This window comes from Tiliqua scincoides, chromosome 7, assembly GCF_035046505.1.
Source record: "Tiliqua scincoides isolate rTilSci1 chromosome 7, rTilSci1.hap2, whole genome shotgun sequence".
Classification (NCBI taxonomy): domain Eukaryota; kingdom Metazoa; phylum Chordata; class Lepidosauria; order Squamata; family Scincidae; genus Tiliqua; species Tiliqua scincoides.
The window spans coordinates 59,960,171-59,976,505 of NC_089827.1; the positions used below are offsets into that span (position 1 = coordinate 59,960,171).

Consider the following 16,335-nt stretch of genomic DNA (forward strand, 5'->3'; position numbering starts at 1 on the left):
ACAGGTATGCTCCGCTTAACAAACCTTCGCTCAAAGACAAATTGCATATGATGCTGGTCAAAGCACAATAAAGATGCTATTAATAAGGCAATTGCATCTCCCATAGCCTGCAGCAGAGTGTCTGTTTACACAACAGAGAGGCTCTTAATGCAAAGAATAGGCAATGCATCTCCAGTGGCCTGGGCAGCCAGCTAGTGTCTGGCAGGGAGTGCCTGTTTACATAACAAAGGCGACAGCCTGAACTGAATGTTCACTTAATGACCTAATCGCATAACAATGGGAATTGGAGACTGTATCCCTGTCTTTAAGTGGCACACACCTGTATTTGCAGCTGCAGGATTGCTTACATCTCTCTGCAAGTGGAACACAATCCAGAAATCACTTATCCAGCAGGAAGAAGGTGGTATGTGCTGGTAGGTGGGGGGAGGAGAAGAGGAATCCCCCTCCATGCAAGTACAATGCCACTGGGCTCAGTGAATTGATCAAAACGTGCAGGTTGATTGAATGTGGTTCATAGCCACAGTATGAGAACTCCCCTGATCCCGTTTTTCCCCAAGAAGCATAAAAGATGCAGCACAAAGATCCAAAGGGCTGCTACATGACCTCGAGGAAAGAAACCATTTTAGAATTCACAATGCTGCCATAACAAGGACAGCACCACTCAATGGGGAGGGTGGGCATTATAAGGGGAAACTGCATAGCATCTGGAAAGTATTTTGAAAAAACCTATTAAGAAGACATCCACCTCGTTATTCGACAAGGTAGAGTTAACACTTGCATATTATTAGCGAACATCAATACAACTTTCAATATTACGCCTTCATGCAGTTTTCTATTCAAGAGTTGCACTGCTTTAATTAGGTATACATAGGTATAAATGGTGTGACTACCACCAAATTATTTTGCACACTTTGGAAAAAAGATTAAGAAACATTTCTTGACAGTCAGGGTCTGAAGAAGGTTGTGCTAGAATGTGCTGACAACAACCCACTTAAAAATCCTCTTTCAACATGATGAATAATATCTCACTGTACCTCACTGTATCATCCCAGTGAAATTTCTTTCTTGGTCCTGCAACCCTCTTTCCTGGCTTTTCATCATCATCATCCTCTGAGCCATTTTTGTCTCGCTCATCTTCTGCTTGCAGTCTAAAATAGAGAAGTTACCTTATTGACAAAAGAAAAAGCACAGACTTCCCATTGTTACTTTCCATTAATCAGATGCCAGATGAGAAAAAGTCATTCTAGAACTCCAGTCAGGTTGCTAGTGTTTACACACCCTCACCTTAAAAGGAGATTTAGAGCATCTATACCCTGGGCAACAGGGTAAGTATCCTTGCCCTTAGTTCCTTTGCAACTGCCATGAAGAACACCAAAAGAAAGATGCAAGAGACACCTTCAGTGGGCAAGAAGGCTGGGCTTCATTGTTACAGGTAAATAGCCTGCTTTTCTTCATGTCTCAATACTGCTGGTTAACTGATATACCTTGAGCTAGGTGCTGATGTCCTCAAGAAAACAAAATAGGCAGCACTGCACCACCAAAAACTATCCATCCACATATGTATATACAGAGCAAGAGCATAACGTTTTACAAAAGTGGAAGGCACCAACCACAGCGCAGCTTTATGCAAGTCAGCAACAGAAAAGCCTCTTGAGAAAAAGAGAAGGTGGCCATACTTCTAGGTGAGTGACCCTTGACAACTGGTTGCTTTGCTATCTTAACAATATTTGTGGAAGTTGTCTATCAGTGCTTTTTCACAGAAAAGGGAGTAGAAGACTCTAAAGTAGTAGACTTTAATTCTGTTAAAGTCATGGGCAGATACATAAAATGTCCTTTTGAAGGGAGGGATTATGTGTGACAGCTCCCTGAAAGGAGCTCTAAAAAACTGCCCCAGAATTTGCTCTCAGCACACACATACCACATAAATATGGCTATCCAGAGATCATAAGGTGTATTCCACATCTTTCCCTAAAATGTTATGCAAGTTTAACCTTCCTACCTAAGGACTGTAGCCCATTCCAAACAGCACAAAAATAGCTTCTATCCTTTTTCCTAACTTCTATCCCTTTCTATCCTACAGCAGTGATTCCCAAACTGGTGGATTTCAGGCCCACTGAGGCCAAAATGCTGCAGGGTAAAATGGCAGACAACCTGGAACTTGTCACACACAGTTTGAGAAATGCAGCATGAGGCAGGCAATGACAGTTTGGGAAATAAGGCATGATGCAGCCAAAATTGCACTCCTAGAAGCAACTTCTGGATAATCTGCTTTTGTACCCTGCAGAATCCTAGCCACAGCAGGCACCCAATTCACTGTGGACAATGCCGTTGGTTGCCAAGATAAGGAGTTTGGGAGCCCCTGCCTACAATACTTTTCATCCTCTTTAAAAAGCCTTACAGAACTGAACAAAAGTAACAGTAAGTGATATATAAAGGTGGTGGTTGGCCATTCCCAGTCTGTGTTGTGCAAAACTGTACAGAGAAGCCATGATGAGTAAAAAAAGGGCTACAAAACAATGATTTTGTAGCCTCCTTCCCCCTTAAAGTCCTTCAACTGTATTTTCTATTATTTCTAACATCCATAATTTTGTTCAGTTAGTAGAGTCAGTTGCAAAAGAGTGACCACAAAACAACTACCAAAGGCAGTCAGTGGACTCAAGTGTCTGCACTTTCATATTCCTGCTCTCTTCCATGATAACCAAACACACCCTTCTTGGGTTAAGTACATACTTTGCATTCTTGGCCTGGCTGTGTGCCTGGCAGTCCTCCTGATACTTGAATAATTGTTCAGGCATGACATTGCTGACAGCCAACTTTAATTTTTGCAATGGTTCCTTCAAGCGATCATCCTGAGAAGACACAAACCATTAAGACAGAAATGAAACCATTCTAGCCAAATGATTTATATACTGCTTCTCAGACACTGACTGGTAAGCACTACTTCTCCCTGAATAGCCTTATCCCTTTCAACTACTTCTAAGATAGCTTTTGCTGCTATCAAAATAGCAACTTGTATCTCTGCTTTCATCCAGAATAAAAATTAGCTTGCTGAGTATACAATTCAAATAAACACTTGGATAAGCCACATTGGGCCCACTGGAATTTAATTTTTAGTGAACCTGCATATCCACACACTGTTTATCAGCAGTAAGAGCATGTTACTGAAAGGTTAAATACACGTCACACTTCTCATAGCTACATTAAGTTTAGAGTCACAGGGCTGAAAGATGGCTTTCAAGCCATCAACTCTACGGATGGCTAACAGGTGGTCCAGGGAATGCATCTACAGGCATGTTACTGTATCTGCAGGTGTTCTGTTCCAGAACTCCTCATGGTTAACTGAAACCATGGATACAGGCAAATGCCTGATCCCTCACCATCCAGAGCAAGGGTGCCCAAACCCCAGCCCTGGGGCCACTTGCGGCCCTCGGGGACTCCCAATCTGGCCCGTGGGGAGTCCCCAGTCTCCAGTGAGACTCTGGCGCTCTGGAGATTTGCTGCAGCCCATGCTGGCCTGATGCAACTGTTCTCAATGTGACGGCCAACTATTCGACCTCTTGCGTGAGCTGTGGGACAAGGGCTCCCTCCTCTGCTTGCTGTTTCACATCTTGTGATGCTGCAGAAGGAGCAAAGGAAAGGCTGGCCTTGCTTTGTGCAAGGTCTTTTATAGGCCTTGAGCTATTGCAAGACCTTCATTCATTCATAAAAGTTCCATCTTTAATATATTCATTTATGTAAATTTATTCAATTTTGAAATATAAATTAGTTCTTTTTTTTCCTGGCCCCCAACACAGAGAGATGATGTGCCCCCCCCGCCAAAAGGTTTGGACACCCCTGTTCTAGAGCACAGGGGAGCTCAGCTCCACAAACCTCCGGAGGATCCTCTGAGCCCAGCAGAAGCCATGGATGTCCATCCGTGGCCTCTACCAGGCTCAGACCGAGCCCTAGAGCTAAAAAAAGTCACTTCCAGTTTCTCCATGAAACCAGAAATGATGTTTTAATGCCTTATAAGGCATTGGGCGGCCCGGCTTAAGTTGTAACCTGTAAGGCCCCGAGCCTGTGCTTTTTATAGTGATTGCTATTAACTGGTTAGAATAGTTGCTTTTACATTTGTACTGCTAGTTTGTATACACTGTAACTGAACTGGGACTTTGAGGGGATTGCTACCCTCTAGGATGCCTGTTGTGTTATTATTCTCTGTAAGCTGCAATGAACTAATAAAGTTGTGACATCTGTAATCCATATTTCTCTTGTGCTTCCCCCCCCTCCACTAGGGGCACTGTTCTGCAGCAGCTCAACGATTTTCTGGAGGGTTCCCCCAGAAGGCGGTGCAAAAGAACGTCTGCTTGATGATTTAGCCATTGGCACCAACTAATGCCAGGTGTTACCATCATGCAATGGTTTTATTATACCAACTGCAATGCCTGCCAGTCTGAGTGCAATGCAATATACAGGCTATTACTCTTGAAGCCCTAAATATCATGTCTTAAATTCCTGAAGGCCCCCCTCCTTGCCGGTGAAAAAAACAAAAACAAAAGCAAGACACTGGCATATCCCACTACTGTCAGAAGCATAGTTGACAGAAACAAGAGAGAAAGTATTTTCTGTGGCAGTGCCTATTACATGCAACTGCCTACTGAGAGAGTTTAGGTTGGCCCCTTTCCTGTTATTGTGTCGTCATCAGTTAAACAACTCTGAAATTTAGAGTTTATGTCAATGGCTTTGGTTTAATATTCTGGTTTGGATCACTTCTCCCAGGCATCTCCCCACCACTTATGGTGGGGAAACCATAGTTATTAATTATGCCTGAATCTGACCATTATCAAAGGACTCAAAAGGTTTCATTCTCCAGGGAACCTACTCTGATCTAAATTCTACAGATGACTCTGAAGAACGCATGCCACTGCTAAAGGCACTTTTACCTGTATATTGAGGTGAAGTTTCTTCAGACGCTTTATCAGTGTGTCCTTGTTGCATGGCACAAAAGCCTCAAGATGGGAGTACACACCAGTGCGAATGCTAGGACTCAGTTCCTGTAACTGCAGTTCAATACTGACAAATAGAAAACAAATTCACAATTCATGAGAAGCCTTGAGCATAGGAAAGGTGGAAACATTTTAAATAAGTAAGTGGCCATGCAAGGCTTCTGTTTACTGGACATTCCATAAGGGTATTTCACATTTTAGTTCTGTAGTAAGGAACTAAAATTCTAGAACATTTTTCTACATGATTTAATTTGACTATAATCATTTTCTTTCATCCTCTGACAGAACAGTCAGAATCCCTGGAAGAGGCAGAAGTGTGGGAATTAATCTGATAAAAGGGGAACCTCACTGACCCTTCTGAAGATATGAACAACTTCCCACTGTTCACGTATTTACCCCAACTATGATTGAATTCACCCCTTTTCCAACACTTGTTAAGGTGACTAGACTGTCTAGGTACTATACATCAGTCACACATTGACACTTCAAGTTTCATTACTTTGGTATCTTGTCCATGGTCAAATTTTAAGTTATTATGCTCTCTGGGGCAGAGACCCCTTTTTCCTTTGTGAAACTATATAAATGTCCCCAAATACTACAAACTAGAATATGAAAATTTTACAAAGATCACTGATCCCCCTAGAGCCCCGACTTATCGGTGGGCAGGATCCTGGGAATGGCAGATTCGGACACCAGGGGTTGGGAGGCAGGTGAGTACCCACAGGAAGGGGGATAATTCCCTTGTCCAGCCTCCTACTGGTCCAGCTGGGGCCAAGAAGCCATGAGGCAATGGCACCCGGCCAAGGCCTGCCCCCCCAATCCGGGACTCCAGTTGAGGTGAGGTAACCACCCACGCTCCAGCTGGCATGAGGCTGCCTGTCCTCAGTCGGCTGGGTCTGAGCAAGGTGCAGTGGCTCAGGCTGCCTGGCCCTGAGTGCCTGGGGGATGATGGAAAGCCCCTGGCATGAGTGTCAGCAGTTGGTGCCTCTCGCATAATACCAGAACCAGCGGACATCCACGAAAGTTGAGTGTTGGGGAGTTAGGACAGACAGAAGAAATATTTCTTTAGTCAGCGTGTAATCAGTTTGTGAAACTCTTTGCCACAAGAAGTAGTTATGGCATCTTGCCTGATGCCTTTAAGAGGGGATTGGACAAATTTCTGGAGTTCAAAGTTCATTACGGGTTACAAGCCATAATAGGTATGTGCAAGCTCTTGGTTTTAGAAGCAGGCTGCCTCCGATTGCCAGATGCAGAAGAGGGCATTAGGCCACAGGTTGTGTCTGTTGTCTTGTGTGCTCCCTGGGGCATTTAGTGGAAGATACAGGAAGTTGGACCAGATGGGCCTTTGGCCTGATCCAGCGGGGCTCTTCTTAAGTTCTTAGAGCACTGGGTGATGCGGCAGGCAGGAGGAGAGCAGGGAGCGGCGGGGGCAGTCCAGAGGGTGGCGCTAGACACCAGGGAAGGCTGCAAGGGCCGGCAGAGGGATCCCTTTTGTCCTCTCCCAAGGGGAAGGGGAGGAGCTGGGTGGGGTCCGTGTCCAGAGGCCCATGACGACACGGGGCCTGCATGGCGAGGTGGGAGGCTGGGAAGGGAACAGCCGCCTGCCTGTGACCCGGTGGCTAGCAGCAAGGCCAGGTAGGACGACTTGGGTGCTGTAACCCCCTGCCCCTGAGAAGTTTGAAGCTTCCCTCATGGCTCAGAGAACCCCGCCTATAACCCCTAACCACAACCACCACCACCAGCACCCCCCCCCCCCATGGAGAGGGACACCCACACCTGCTCCAGGGGCCCGACAATCACTATAAAAATATCAGTTACAGTATGACCACATGAGTTGTCAGAGTTGCACATCAGGAATATGCAAGTTCTTTTCAATTTGAAAAGATAAGCAAGTGAACTATTATAGCAGCTGCAAAGAATGTGTAAGTTTCATGGGTTAAAAACTGCTTAAAAAGTCATCAAGTTTTCACTGGCTATATATACCCTTCACTAAGCTGAATGCTTTCATTGAGAAAAGGATGAGCACTTACTCCAGCAAGATATTGTTCATGTCTTGTGTGAAGAATTTCTTTCTACCCTCTTTATCAAAGAGCTTGGCAGCCTAGAAAGAGTAATAAAACCCAGATACCTTTAGTAAATCATCCCAGAGACATTTAACATATATACTATTTACAACATGCACTTCCTCCAGTGTGTACAGACTTGTAATCATAAGTTTCTACAGATTTGTAATCATAAGACTTAACCACAACACTGTTTAAAAAGATTATATATTGTTATGCGTGTGCCAGCTGCTTAAATCAGAATTCCCTATAGCTATTTACTTCCTCCTCACTCAGAAGTGTTCTCCACATCTGATTTACTATATGTTGGTAAATAAAATTCAAGTCAAGTATGCGCACTTTTACACTGTTTGTGTCATTTGTTTCTTATCAAACCCATTCTAGTACGAAATATACGTTCTTTGAAGCCCTGTAGACTGCACTTTTGTTTTAGCAAAACCTTTCTAGGTCTCTACAATATGTAAAAATGAAAACTTGCCCTAAATTGTTTTGAAGGGGAATAAAAAAGCAAAGTACATTTTCAAATCTCATATCCTCTACAATTGGGAACTGTGTCAGGTAGCCGACAGCTCAATCCTAATTAGTGCTGGTGCAGTGGGACTGCACAGCCTCCACTGTATCCAGCACTCATTGGGAGTAGGCTGGAGGTCTCCTTGAGGCAAGGAGATATTTGTTCCCTTACCTCAATTAATGCTCCAGCCTGCCTAATGGGGCTACTCAGACCTCTGCCAGCCAATTTGCTGGCACAAATCTGAGCTGCCCCATGTAGCTCTTTCAGGTCCTAGAGCAGTGATTTTCAACCTTTTTCATTTCATGGCACACTGGCAAGGTATTAAAATGGTCAAGGCACACCATCGGTTTTTTGACAATTGACAAGGCACACTGTGCTGTCAATGGGGGGCTCATGGCCCAACTGGCCCTACTAATAAATGACCCTCTCCTAAATTCCCGTGGCACACCTAGGGACCGTTTACGGCACACCAGTGTGCCACGGCACAGTGGTTGAAAATGGCTGTCCTAGAGGGACAACAAGATACAGTGGAGGCCTGCTGATCCTGCCCCAGGTTTGATCTGCCCCCATTCCACCACACCCCCTGCCCTCCTCCATTCCATGCTCCCACCACCTCGCACTTCAACTGCTTGCTCTTCAGGTGCAGCAAACACACTTTATGGTGTGTTTGTGACACCCTTGGCCAGAATAGCAATAATTGCTGAGTCAGTGTTTAGGATTGTGCTATGATTTGGTAAAAGAGCTGTCGCATTCTCTAGCATGCCAAGATACTTCCAAAAAGCCATGCAGAGAGAGTGCAAGAGATGTCCTGCAGGGTATATTGTCAACACATATGCACATCAGGCAAAGGCAACTTCAAGTTGCAAGTGTGAAATTAAACAGCACATACATTTCTTATCAAACACATCATATTTTTAAATAGTTCACACATTCAACAGCAAATCACCAAATGATGATATTTCAAGCAATATATTCTGCATGTGCAGATCAGACTTTAGTTTAAACTCTTCCATTGGATGAGATTGTTGTTGAATTGAAAGTATGACTTCACCAGGCTCTAGTTACAGATGTTCAGAAGAAGGTATCTGCAAAGGACTAATGTTTCACAAGGACTAATGTTTCACTAGTAAAGACAGATGAGTTACATATATTGAATTTTAAATTTTCTTTAGTAGTACATATATTTCTAATTACATGCATTCTTTGATTAGTGTAAGCAGATTCATATGACAGACTACAGATAGTAGACTAAAACACAAATAACATTCCAACATAATCCCATGCATGTTTAGTCAGAAGTAGGTCCCATTGTGTTCAGTGAGGTTTACTCCCAGGAAAGCGTGTACAGGATTGCAGCCTTAATGGGGAAGTGCAACATTTATAAGTTTGATACAACTTGTGTTCATTTTACATAACTTTAGAAGTGAACAAGTCTGGTACTGCCTTCAGCTGCAATGTTTCCAATGTAACTCTCAATTCTAAACACATTGTCCTTCTTCATGATATATAATTTGCATAGTAACCACTCTTTGTCAAAAAGCAGCACCAGAAGTGTATTACTTACAACTCTAAGATCTTCTATGCGCTTTTCTAGATGTGGTGGCAGGCCTTCTGGGAGGGCAGGCACCTGCTTCAGTGCCAAGACTTCAGAAGCATGGGAGGGCTGCGTGGCACTACCATTCTCCCCTGATGGCTCAGACACCGGACTGCCATTGGAAGTGCCATCAAGCAACCTATCAAAGTCAAAGTCTGACAGCATCTCCAGGGCACTTTCAGTTTCCTGAAGGAGTTCACGCTCACTTGTGCTGCTAAAAAGGGACAGGACTGGATCTGTGGCACTGAGGTTCAAGTCAGACACATCATTTATAGCAGTGACAGGAGCAGCTGGAAGCTTATTAGGTACAGAGCCAACTGCTACTGTGGGATTCAGGTTAGATTCTTTCTTCTTAAAAGCGTCCTTCTCCTTCTGGAATTTCCGGATCATAGCAGCCAGAGAAAAAGAGTCTTTGTACAGCTTCTTTCTTTTCTTTTCAGATTTGTGTGAATTTAAGGCCATTACACTGCAAAAAAAAAAATCATGTACATATTTAGGAATAATTATCAACCCAATCCTAAAGGCATGCCGCTGGGTACAGCAGTGCCAAAGCAACTACCACTGCATCCTGCAGTACCTCAGCAACCACTAGAGATCTCCACGGGGGAAGGGGAAATTTTTATCAGCTAACAGCCCAGTCCTGAGCTGCCCAGGGTGCCCAGGCTAGGGGGCACCAAGAAGGGCTGCCGCCAGATCCTGCACCTCCCGGGCTACAGCAGGAGGCGCCTCGGGAGAAGGGGACATTCAACCCCTTCCCCCGAGTAAGGTAAGCAGCCCCGCAATGGGGTTACTCACTTTACCGCCAACCAAAAGCTTAGCATTAAGGTAAAAGCATTTGGGTAGGGCACCGAACCCCACATGAACGCTTTGGATCCTGCAGAGCGGAGCTCCGTGGACCCGCCTCCCTCCCTCCCCCTGGCATGCCTCCTGCCCCCCCCTCCGCCAGCCTCCCCCCTCCCCGGAACACCTCCTCCCCCCCAGCCTACTGTGCCGTGGCTCAGCAGTCCAGGATACCGCCGAGCCACGGAAACTGGGCGACCGCCTCGTGCTAACCCAGCACCGGCCAGCGCTGAGCTAGCGTGGGTGGGAGCCCGGCGGTGAGGCTCGCAAACGTGCCTTATGGCATGTTTGAAACAGTGCTCAGCAGCACGGAGCCGTGCTGCTGAGCACAGGATTGGGCTGTCATTCAACATTTGTTTTCAGCTCATTCACCAACATCGATCACTCTGTTCTAGAAACACATAAATAAAGCCTACCCAAGTTGCTTGGAAACTTTCATCTTCCGAGGCTTTTTCTCTTTCTCTGTCTCTTCTTCTTTCCGTCTGCGCTTCTTCATTCCATGTTCCTCACCATCCTTCAGTTTAGTTACCTAAAGGTGAAAGGGGTGGGGAGGGGAGAAAGTAACAAACAGAGCAGTTATCTCAAGTGAATGAAATAGCATTCCATTATAGAATCAGTGACAAGAGAAACACCTTCATTTTATACAATCATTTTATAAACAATCTGTAGTCAGATTTAATTACATTTGGAAAGGTTGCAGAGACTGTATTACAACAGTGCTGCAGCATCTGCACCAGCTCCCTACTGTCTTTTCTGGCACAATTCAAAGTGCTGTTTTTGACTTATACAGCCTCTAATTGTTTAATTGCATGCCTCAGAGATCACATGCCCTCTTTTTACAATCATGGTTGATCAACTGGGGAGGGGCTACACCTTTGCATACAAAAAGTTGCAGGTTCAATCCCTGGCATCTTCAGTTAACACTACATATGAGGCTGCTTTATACCATCAAATGATTAGCTCATCCAGTCCAGCATTAGCTACTTTTCACTGGCAGCAGGGTCTCAGGCAAAGGTCTCTCTCTATCTCTTCCCAATACTTTAGGTGGGGATTGAATCCACTGAACAAGAATCTTTCTGTACCTCAGGAATCAGCAGGGAAAGACCCTTGCTAATCAGATAGTATGGAGCTAGCTGAACAGAGCGAGCTCATACAGAGTCAGTTTCATACACGCAATAAGACCTTCTTGACCATCCAATTGCCAACAGCAGGGGCATGAAGAAACCACCAAATTAAAAGAACATGCATACTGCAGTATTTGTGTACTGAACAGTAAGTTTACTTTAGCGAAAAGGATGGCATTGGGTGATTGTTGTAGGTGCTGTATATGAGTCTTGGAAAAACTAGGAGTACTTACTTTAGATGGTCTATGCTTTTTGCCTTCTATAAAATCTTCCTCTTCAGTGTCAGATGCTTGGCGGAACTGCAGAGTTCCAGTATTTATGTAAAAACCTCCATATTTAGTAGTCAAGGATGCAGGAACCAGTTCATCATACTGGAAAGGAAACAGAAGACACAAGTTAAACAATAGTTGCTTATTCCCGAAGTTGCCCAAAATAAATTTTTGAGGCACATTTTAGCTGTTCCACTATCTACTCCGGCAGCTTTTCTTAGAATGGAGACAGGTATGGTATCTATTAAGGCCAGGGCTGCCGTAGCTATAATTTCTTATTACAAGAGAGTCCTGGACATGCCGGAAAATCGTCTTCCTAAACTCTGTTTGGCCAAGCAGTGGAGAAGAGGAGGCTGGGCCACTCTGGTGCAAATGCTTCTAAAATCTAAAGCTCTTTCTACTGACATTTTTGTCTTTTCTGAAATAAAACAAATGCTAAGGGAATGGATGTTTAAACTGGATAATGATCAGGACTTAGATATAGTAAGATCTTCAAATTTTTCCCAGCTGTATTGTTTCCTGAAACCAAGTCACTCAATAGTGCAATATTTATATTCACTTACCTTTGCCTCCTTGAGAAAGGCGTTCACTGAACTGCGTTTTCAAACTATGCCAACTGCAGTTCTAGATGGCAGATACCATATTTTTCGCTCTATAAGACGCACTTTTCCCCCCAAAAAGTGGGGGGGGGGAAACTAACTCCGCCCCTGGCCCCGTCCCCTGCCCGCTCTGCTCGGCTTCCCAGGAAAGTGTGGGTGGGATGGCAGTCTTGCTGAGCAAGGCCGCGTGTCTACTCAGAAGTAAGTCTCAGAGTCACTGGGGCTCACTCCCAGGAAAGCGGGGGTGGGTGGGTGGGATGGCAGGCTCGCTGCGAAAGCCCATGTGTCTACTCAGAAGTAAGTCTCAGAGTCACTGGGACTCACTCCCAGGAAAGGGGGGGGTGGCAGGCTCGCTGAGAAAGCCCACGTGTCTACTCAGAAGTAAGTCTTAGAGTCACTGGGGCTCACTCCCAGGAAAGCGTGGGTGGGATGGCAGTCTTGCTGAGCAAGCCCCTAGAGCAGGGGTGCTCATTATGTCGATCCTCGAGCTACCAGTCCATCTCCAGGCGAAATGAGTCAATCGCGGGCTTCTCTCCTGTCCACGCATCCCTAGGAGTGAGCCCCTGGCAGGCTTGTGAGCCCAGGGAGCGAGCCTAGGGAGTGAGTCCAGGGAGTCCAGGGACTAAGACGGGCTCCTCCCTGGGAGAGGAGCCGCTGGCAGGCTTTTCTCCCGTCCACTCATCCCTGGGAGTGAACCCCATTGGCTCTACTGGGGCTGACTTACCTTTCCCCTGCTTTTGCACTGGTATGTATGGAGATCTGCGCCCCCCCCCACTTCCATCTGTTGGTTCTGTGTGCAAGGGGTTTTGCAATGGTCTTGCTGTGATGCCTATACAGAGATCTTACCTGCCCCACACTTTTCCCCTGCTTTTGCACTGGTATGTATGGAGATCTGCGCCCCCCCCCCCCACTTCCATCTGTTGGTTCTGTGTGCAAGGGGTTTTGCAATGGTCTTGCTGTGATACCTATACAGAGATCTTATCTCCCCCACACCTTTCCCCTGCTTTTGCACTGGTATGTATGGAGATCTGCCCCCCCCCACTTCCATCTGTTGGTTCTGTGTGCAAGGGGTTTTGCACTGGTCTTGCTGTGATGCCTATACAGAGATCTTACCTGCCCCACACTTTTCCCCTGCTTTTGCACTGCTATGTATGGAGATCTGCACCCCCCGCCCACTTCCATCTGTTGGTTCTGTGTGCAAGGGGTTTTGCAATGGTCTTGCTGTGATGCCTATACAGAGATCTTCCCTCCCCCACACCTTTCCCCTGTTTTTGCACTGGTCTGTATAGAGATCTGCTCCCCCCCCCTTGTATTGGAATCCAGGAAGATCTGGTGAGGAGGTAGATGTGGTGTCAGCAGTGGCCCCTTTAAGGGTAAGGCCTGGTCATCCAGCAGAGTATGCTGCACAGCTGCAGCCACTGGAAGGCAATAGGGCCCTCAGGGATATAAGGAGTACCAGAGGCAGAAAGGGTTTGTGGGTTTTGAAGGAGTACAGGTTGGAGGTAGGGGAGGAGACTGGGTTTATTGAATTTGGAATCTGACTGTGGATTGTGACTGGACTTGGATACCCTGATGGATTTAACTGACCTACATGGAACCTGACCTTGGACTGCAATTTGGCTTATTGGCTCTGGACTCTGATTTGGTAACTCTGATTGATGGGACTGATTTACTTGGCATCTGTGGACTGGAACTGGACTCACTTTTGCTTGCTGCACTGGTGATCATTGTAGCAGAAAGATAATGTGATCCCCTATTTGTGTGCACCTGCTTTTGTGAGCTTCATAAATTCTGACTCTAGCGATGAGTTCTTGGTGTTTCCAGAAAACTAGAGTGCTCAAACCTTTAAGTCTCTCCATTTGTTAATGACAGTGATAATGGTTCTTAATGCCACTGTTGACTGCTGTTCACTTTACATGGTTCAAATGTTATTCTGTTATAGTTTATTAAATATTTTATTACACTATTTGGTTCAGAATATTTTTTTCCTTGTTTTTCTCCTCTAAAAACTAGGTGCGTCTTATGGTCAGGTGCGTCTTATGGAGCGAAAAATACGGTATATGTCCATTCCCAGGCATCTGAGGCTTTGTATTTGCGGAGCAGGACAGATTGAAGATATTGTACATTACCTGCTTCATTGTCAGCTTTATCAAAATCCTAGGGTAAGATTTTTGGAGCCTATTTTGGCTACCCATCAAGGGGAGAACACACTTACGAAATTGTACTGGTTACTTTCTGATTGTGACCCATCGGTCACCTATAGTGTGGCGTTGTTTGCTAAAGCTGCCAGAACTATTTGTGCCAACTACCTGGTGGAAATAGGGGTAGATTGTAAAGGAGATTCCTTAATATGATGGGTGTAGGTGCCTTTTGTGCTTGATTTTGACCTAATTTTATCATTTTATCACTGTTTGTATTTGATGTATTTTTGGATTTACATGTTTTATCTTATTGTAATGGCTATTAGCTAATACAATAAACAATCTTTGACTTTTGGCAATAGTTGCTGTTTTAATAACATGAAATAATGCATTTGCCATGCTGCAATGCAGCAGTGAACAAAATATCAAGCCTTAATATGTAGAACTGAATATGTAGAATGAGTACACCAACTTAGAGCGGAAAAACATTGAAAGGGCTGTACAAGGTACTACATAGAAACACATTCTTTCACCCATATACATATACAACCTACCCTGCAGTCTCCCATACAATCCCTACCAAAATCTACTACCAGTGCACTGGTAGTAACACAGCAGAGCTATGACATAATGTGCAACTATTAGCCAACTGGGTAAGAGGCACTATTTAAGTGGGTGCTCTTCTTTTATTTAGCAGGGGGAGAGTAACTGGCCCTCCTCACCCCAGCACTGCTTTTCTAGTGGCTTCCTGCTGGTGTTCTTTTACATCCTTTTAGATTGTGAGCCCTTTTGGGACAGGGAGCTATTAGTAGTTTGTTTGATTCTCTCTGTAAACCGCTTTGTGAAGTTTCTGTTGAAAAGCGGAATATAAATACTAATAATAATTACCCCTGCTAATTGGTAAGAGGCACTTTTTCAAGTGAGTGCTCTTTTTTTGTAGCAGGGGGAGAGTAACTGGCCCACCTCACCCCAGCACTGTCTGTTCTAGTGGCTGTCTGCTGGTGTTCTTTTTGCATCTTTTTAGATTATGAGCCCTTTTGGGACAGGGAGCCATTTAGTTATTTGATTTTTCTCTGTAAACCGCTTTGTGAACTTTTAGTTGAAAAACGGTATATAAATACTGTTAATAATAATAATAGGACAGATGTCAGAACTGTGAGCTGGTACTTATCAATGACCAAGGTTTTGTAAAGCCAGTTAGAAAGCATAAAAAATGCAAATCACGTGCTTTGGGAAGTGAAAACAGCTCAGTAGGAGAGCATTGCTTTACATGTGGAAGGTCTCAGGTTCAATCCTTAACATTCTCTAGGTAGAATGGAAAAAAAATTCATGTTTGAAGCCTTGAAGAGCTACTGCCAGGCCGTCCTGACCATACTGACTTCTGATTTAAATGAATCAATGGTCTGACTCTATATAAGGTGGCTTTCTTAAGATCTTCTTAAGGAACTCTAGCCAATGTTCCAATGTCAACAGTTACCAGATTGCTTTGGCAAACAGCCAACAAGCCTCATGGCTACTGCTCCTGGCATTTAATTTTAAGTCATGATTGTATAACTCCCTTATTTCCAGTTCTCTGCAAGTAAATGTTAACACTTACCAAGACTCGTAGTATACCAGTTTTGGAAACATCATGTATTTTGTCCTTTGAGCTTACTGCTAAGCCCAGGAAACTTGCTCATAAAACATGATCCAAATAGCTATATTTTCATATGACAGTAACACAAAAATACAGAATAAGAATTACGACAAAAACCTGCACAAATAAAGCATAGCCACATTTCACAAAATATGACCAGCCAAACATGTGCCAAAATAAAAAGATCTTATAACCCTTAAGAAAAACATGTGCCAAAATAAAAAGATCTTATAACCCTTAAGAAAAACAAAGAACACTTCCTGACTTCTGCTAGCAGGTTGTTCCAAAGTCTAGAAATCACAATAGAAAAGGTCCTGCTTTTAGAGCATTTATAGCATACAAATTAAGACTTGATCTGCTGATTATAAGGGCCAATATAGGAAATATCTTTTTCCTCTTTAAGAAAGACAGTTTGTATCACTAACCTGTAAAATAGCGTGAAGGTATTTCATGTGGTTCCATCTCTAAAGTCGAGATGGTCTACACATGGCTAGTACCTAGAAGGGAGGCCAAGTGAGAACCCTGTGTGTACTGCTTTGAGTGCTTGGAGAAGAGCAGCATACAAGAGTAACA

The 16,335-nt window shown here is 44.4% G+C and overlaps 1 protein-coding gene across 1 annotated transcript in view; it reads right to left on the reverse strand.

Annotated features, from left to right (window-relative positions):
• The window catches only part of UBN2 (ubinuclein 2), a 68,265-nt gene that overhangs the window by 40,638 nt on the left and 11,292 nt on the right, over positions 1-16,335 (reverse strand). The window contains exons 4-10 of the mRNA XM_066633372.1: positions 11,351-11,488; positions 10,410-10,522; positions 9,124-9,619; positions 7,016-7,086; positions 4,923-5,052; positions 2,731-2,849; positions 1,035-1,148 (exon numbers count right to left, since the gene is read on the reverse strand). Of these exons, the coding sequence (XP_066489469.1) occupies positions 1,035-1,148; positions 2,731-2,849; positions 4,923-5,052; positions 7,016-7,086; positions 9,124-9,619; positions 10,410-10,522; positions 11,351-11,488 (1,181 nt within the window). The remainder of the gene's footprint in view (positions 1-1,034; positions 1,149-2,730; positions 2,850-4,922; positions 5,053-7,015; positions 7,087-9,123; positions 9,620-10,409; positions 10,523-11,350; positions 11,489-16,335) is intronic.